A 6592-nucleotide genomic window follows, 5' to 3' on the forward strand; every position below is an offset into this window, starting at 1 on the left:
ATGGCCTTCATTACACTGATGCTCGCGGTCCTAGATACGCCTTCGGGACCTACTTCAAATTCTTCTACCATGAACTCACTGGGATGGGGAAGAATTGGCTGCCCTTTGTTAGGGACACGGTGCCCTGGTGGCTGAAACAAGAAGCCTCAAATCCGGGTGTTGACTTTGATGACCATTTCGAGATCTGGAGCAGCTTTCTGATTTTCAGGGACCTCATGTATGGCATGGCCTATACTCCTACCAATTACAAGTGTGGAGTTGAGTACTATAATGCAGCTCAATTTGCCAGACAGTTCAGTCTTTGTCAACTCACTCCATTACCTCCATACCAGTCCTTGAATGAGGACTTCACTGACAGGCCAATGGTTCAACCAAAGGACCTAAAAAGGGTTAGGAACACTCTCCCTGAGCTTCGGAAGGCCTTTGCTCTTCATCGCTATGCTGAACGCACTGACAAAGGAGCCAAATTTGATAGCTGGTGGGGAGGTTACACAAGAATGCATTTCGTCAAACTCTACCTGGAGGTCTTAACCACACTTCTGCCGCAATCTGCTGGAGTTCCTGAGCCTGGCATTACCATGCCCTTGCAACAGATCAGTCCTTCTCCATCTTTGAACATAAAGAGAAAAGGTAAGACCCACACCTTTGCTGTTGCAAACATCTTGAACTCTATCAATATTTGGGCTTATCTCTTCCTTGTCTCCAGGTCCAGAGAGTATCCCCGATGAGACCTGTAGACACCCCAATTTGGACTTGTCAAATTTCCTTAATTGGTGGCCCTGAGGCTCCCTGATGATGAATATGGATCAGAACAAGCCATGTGCCAATTGAGACGTTGCTCCTTGAAAGAAATGGCCAAAATCAATCCCAGGCGCTCTGAAGCAGTCCCAAGCGCTCAAAACTGTTTTCCAAAAACTACTGGCCTGGCTCACTCTCAAGCGCTCGAAAGTGAAGTCCCAAGCGCTCGAAACCACTCCCAAGTGCTCGAGACCTCTCCCAGTGCCCAATGGGGGAAAAAGATTCCCACTATCCATGCAAGCCATCATTGCACCGGCTGAGGTGAGTCAACACTCAACCTCAGTTAGAGAAGAGATCAGCTGAAGATTTCTTTCTTTAAAAAAGGGGTTTATTTCAAAAATCACTTGATTTTCAAAACCATGGGTTATATCCCCTATCTATATACCATGTCTTGCAGCTGAAATGAGGAGACGAAAATTTTCTCTCTCTAAACTCTTCTTCTTCCCTCTTTCTTGTTCAAAGAAAAAGGTCTCAAAAACAAAAACTTCTTGCCCTACTTCAAAGATCTTTTTTTTTTAAAATCATCAAAAAACAAAAAAAGGGGCAAGAAATCCAGGGCATTCTCAGTTTCTGGTCTTTCACAACTATCCAAGGAGCAAAGTGTCAAATAAAGGTAGAAACATTTCTATCCTTGGTTCAAATCAAGAGGTTGTTCTCCCTTCTGAGGGGGGGTCTTTCAGCCTGTCCCAGTCCTTAATACTGGTGCATGGTTGGGAGACCTTAGTGAAAAAAGCAAGAGCAAATAGTCCACGAATGATGTTTTCTCAAAATCTCTACTGGAAACACTCTAGAGCGCTCCAGAGTGGTCCTGAGCGCTCGGGACTGTTTCCAGTCCCATGCATGGTATTTTGGTAAGCAGTAGGCCGGGATGAGATGCACTTTCAAACAAAATGGTTTTATTCTGGTATGCAGACACATAAGATCATTTTTCCTAAAGCACAAATGTTCCTTACAAATTTCAAGTAAGAACAAAGTTTTCCTAAGTTAAAAACAAGATCTTCTCTTATTAAAAACTCAGATAAAGGTGTTTTTTTATGATGATGCAGTGCCATTTTTCCGTTCGAGAGTGGGCTGGCATGCAGCTCACTCCCAAGCGCTCGGATCCATTCCAAAGCGCTTAGGAGTGCATGCGTGCTATTGCGTTTCATTTTCCCAGCCTTCTGTGTTTTTCGAGCTTCTCCATGCATAGATGTGCACCTTTGCTCTTTTAAAATTGTAGATCCGTTCGTGTAATGGCAAGGATACATGACTTGAAAACTTGAGGTCCCATCTCAATTTTTCAAGTCCTCTGCTGAGCCAGTGGTCTGTGTGACAGTATTTCATTTTGCAGTCTTCACATTATATTCTGTCAGTACTAACAGAAAGTGCAGGTGAGGGTTCAGACACTCCCAAGCGCTCAAGAGTGCTCTTGAGCGCTCGAGAGTGAAGCCAGTGAGCAGTATTTCATTTCTTGCTATCTTGCTGTCTTTCATCGCATAATTACCCTCCCATACACATGCACCAGTGTACACCGTTATTTGGCATCCTATTTGAAACTAACAAACTCTGCAGGATTTGGTTAGTAGCACTCCCAAGCGCTCGAGAGTTGATGCAGTAGCAGTTTATACAGCTTTGCCATCATACATGTGTCCATCATCATTTCATCACTCCTTGTACACAAGCACTAGCATACACCTTCTATTTGCCATACCTGTGGATACCTGTTACATGTTTAACGAAACAAAATTCATTTGAAAAATCCCACGAACGTTTAGTAGAGACCGACATCGAGTCGGGCAAGGGGGTTGCCGTGAAACCCTTCCCCCCTCGTAACATGGCTTCCGAACCCTCGAATGATCTCTGGTTTTCAATTTAAATCAATCAATTTTCAAATCAAAAACGGTTTCTCGGGTGGCGAACCATAAATCCGGGTGGCGACTCTTCAAATTTTTCAAATCGATTCGATGGAGCGGTATGTGTTTTTCGGGCCGCCCCGATCTCACCTGGGGCTGTGGTAGCCCACAAGACCCCTGCTGAAACTGCCGCACAAAAATCCAAAAGGACTAAGATGCTCGCACGCAAGCAGGCGCCAGAGGTAAAATTCCTTTAGCATCTCTACATTCCTTCCGTACATTACTTATGCTTTAAATCTCCTCACAGGCCTTTCAGACCATTGTGGCTTGTAGAACAAGGAGTAGTGCCAAAACCAGCTCTCCTGAGTCTGACCCTTTGGAGAAGGTTTGTCTTCTTCCTGGCCTTGCCCTTAGCTTCATTGAAACCTCTTGCTAAATCCCCTTTCTCTTGACAGGCCACCTCTAAGATCAAGGAAGGGCAAGCTGATTCTGCTCCTACCAAGAAAAGGTTGAGGAAGAAAAAACCTACTCCAATTGACTCTGAAAATACCGTGTCTGCCACAGAAGGCAATCCCATCGTAAGGATGTATTATGACATGTCCTCTTCAGCATTTATGGTCCCTTACTATCATCTAATCCCTCTTGCTTTTAATCCCAAGGAACTTGATGATTACTTTGAGGAAGAGAAATAGATAGAAGAAAAAGGGCTGGGTATGCCTCACCAGGACCCTGAACACGATGCATCCTCCAGAACTCCAGAAAAGCCCAGCTCTCCGGCAACCAACCATATCCCCTCGACTGATCCTCCTGTCGAACCTGAATTTGTCATCGTAACAGAGGAAGAAGAAAAAGAAGATCTGGACACTTTGTTTCAGTCTGCTCAGGACTTGCTGAAGGCAGCCAATTCTGGTACCTCAGGCAGTGGTCTTGGATCAACTTTCCAATCTCAATTTACACCAGATGAAATTGCTGAGGCCAAGACGGCTCTTAGGATGGCCCTTCTGCAGAACTTCAAGGCTATTGTCCATCCAGCTCGAGCCTCGAATATAAAGAAGGCCATGGAGGTGCTGGTGAAGTCCCAGGCCTTGGGTACAGAAGAGACCTCCCTTCAGTATTTCCAAAAAGAATTTTCGACCATGATCAAGTCCCATGATTCTTCCACCCACGAGCTTAACAAAGTTAATGCCAAGTTGGCAGAATTGGATCTGGTTGATATGGAGCTCACCAAATTCAGTTCTGAATGGAATCAGCTTAAGGAAGATATCAAGGTCAATGAAGCAAGTATCACTGCCACCTCCAATGAAATTCAAGATCTTAAAACCCAATTGGCACTAGCTGAAGACCGACTGGAAGATTTTCGGAAGGAATCCAAAATCCTGGCCCAACATCATGAAAAATTGAAGGCTAGATCAAAAAGTCAGAAAATGAAGCTGAATCTTCTGGTTGAAGAAGTCCCAAGCCTTCGTGGGCAGCGGGATACACTTGAAGCTCGGCTTGCCAACCTTGACACCTCGTGGGCAAACCTCAAAAGCAGTCTTGAAGGCCTTCTGTAGGTCTTGACCTCAAAAACTTTCACTTTTGAACTTTGGTTTGTAATAATTAGTTAATCTGCTTCTTGCATGGCCTGAAACTTTCCTTTAATTGGCTAAGGCAATGATTTGGTTTTGATGATAGGTGGCCTGAACTTGAGGCCTTTTTGAATTTTGCATAGTAAGTACTACGGCCTCCGTTCAGGCCTTGCCATGAAATTTCTTTATGGTTTGGTAGATTGAATTTCTCCAAAGTCTCTCATCTCCCACATATTAGGATAGTGATGCTTTAGGTACTTTCCATTTGTTAAATGTTTAAATAAACCGCCATTTAGGTCCATAAGAAGATAAACATTACCTCTAAGGACTTGAGCAATCAGGTACGGTCCTTTCCAGGTTGGAGACCACTTGCCATATCTTGGATTCTTTTCCCCTAAGGGGAAGACTGCCTTCCAAACCAAGTCACCCTCAGTAAAGCTCTTTTTCCGTACACGTTTGTCATAAGATCTAGCGACTCTTCTTTTCTGAACCAACATGTGATCAAGGGCTGCAAGCCTAACTTCATCCAAGTCCTCAAGCTCCATCAGCATGGCCTGAGTATAATCTGCAGGAGTGAGGCCATTTTGATATGCTATCCTTGCTGACTTTACTGCTACCTCCATTGGTAGGACTGGATCATGCCCATATACCAACATATAAGGAGTTATATTGGTGGCTTCCTTCTTCGAGGTTCTGTAGGCCCACAAGGCCTCAGAAAGCAATTCGTGTCAGGCCCTTGGATTATCTTCCACCATTTTCTCTATAATATTGACAAGAGTCCTATTGGTGGACTCGGCTTGGCCGTTTCCCTGTGCATAATAAAAAGTAGAGTTGGAGATAATAATATTTTGCTGTGCAGCAAAGTTAACCACTTGTTTCCCCATGAATATCGTACCCCTATCTGCAACCAGGTGCTCAGGCAATCCAAACCTATGGATGATTCTCTCTTTGATTACTTTGATTACCTCTTGTTGATCCACAGATTTAAATGGCACAGCTTCTGCCCACTTGGTGAAGTAATCCGTGGCTACCAAAATGTAAGTATGATTTCCTGAAGGGGGCGGATAAATTTTTCCAATTACGTCAAGGGCCCAACCTCTAAATGGTCAAGGTTTGACCACAGCATGATAATCAGCTGCAGGAACACGCTGAATTGGGCCATGGGCTTGGCAAGGTTGGCATCCTTTAGAAAAACGAATACAATCCTCTAAGATGGTTGGCCAATAGTGTCACACCCCACCCCGGGCCAGCACTCAAATGAGCCTAAACCGACGTGAGGGTGCAACATCAACCACCAACCCATTTCTATAACTCAAGTTTTAGCAACTAAATTAACCAACAACCATTTTATTGATAATGCAAAACTTAACGTTCTTACAAACACAGCGGAAGTCTTAAGAAAGCATTAAACTATACAATAAACCAAATATGAACATAGGCTGCAACTACATCCCTATCTACAAAATTTTGCCAAAACTAGTCCAGCCTTCCCAACATGCTACCCTAAGCGAGCGTACAACCCCACGACGATCAGCAGTGGATATCTACAACGCCTGCAAAACTGGATTCCAAAATGGAATCCAGAAGTGTTATGAGACATGGATGCAATTCAATATTAAAGGTACAGCTAAAAGATATATCTCAACCAGTCAAATAGTGAACCAAGCAATTAAAAATAACACCGGGCACACAGCCAATAATTTAAGGCATAAAGCCTTTTGGCATTAAGCCAATCATCGGGCACACAGCCAATAGTTTAAGGCATAAAGCCATATGGCATAAAGCCAATCACCGGGCACTAAGCCAACATTCAAGTTCAATTCAATATAGAACAACATCTATAAATCAAACACTCACCTCGTACTCCAAAAGAAAGTACAACTATGGTTTCGGTGCTCCTTGATTCACCGACTCGTCACCTATCCACAAGCCAAACATTTTAGTATAGAAATACTTTTAAGGCTTTAACAAATGCATTAACAATGTTCTGCATCAATTCAACTATTTAGTAATTGCCGAACAAAAGTAAATTCACCAATTCATACCCAAAACCAAGAATTCCACAATTTCACACATTATCAACAGAACCACTGATCGATTTCTGACTATAGAATTCTATAAGTTTCAAAGAATACTACAAGACCACCACCACTAGCAAGAAGGCTTCTAGTACATCAATCTAGATATAAAATTTTCCCAAATTGGACTCCGAATGACTAAGATATGCTCAATTGAAATTACACATCTAAAACAGAAACTACAGACCCAGCAGACCAGTCTGCGATCGAATGTTCATTAAAAATCACACACTTAATCTTTTCCAATTTTTCCAACGCCAAAACAACACCAACTGATCAAGGTTTAAGACTCAACAGCATCCATAGTCAGTAAGCA

The 6592-nt window shown here is 43.2% G+C and overlaps 1 protein-coding gene and 1 long non-coding RNA gene across 2 annotated transcripts; both read right to left on the reverse strand.

Annotated features, from left to right (window-relative positions):
• Nucleotides 1–4383: 4383 nt before the first annotated feature.
• Nucleotides 4384–4854, reverse strand: LOC131317245 (uncharacterized). The gene has a single exon (XM_058346808.1). It carries the CDS (start codon nt 4852–4854, stop codon nt 4384–4386), a length of 471 nt encoding a protein of 156 aa, XP_058202791.1.
• A 675-nt stretch (nt 4855–5529) lies between these two features.
• LOC131311804 (uncharacterized) lies at nt 5530–6354 on the reverse strand. Its single transcript, XR_009195593.1, has 2 exons — nt 6056–6354; nt 5530–5759 (listed from the first exon to the last, which is right to left on the reverse strand). It is a non-coding gene; the product is annotated as an uncharacterized LOC131311804 (long non-coding RNA).
• Nucleotides 6355–6592: the final 238 nt, after the last annotated feature.

This window comes from Rhododendron vialii, chromosome 2a, assembly GCF_030253575.1.
Source record: "Rhododendron vialii isolate Sample 1 chromosome 2a, ASM3025357v1".
Lineage (NCBI taxonomy): Eukaryota > Viridiplantae > Streptophyta > Magnoliopsida > Ericales > Ericaceae > Rhododendron > Rhododendron vialii.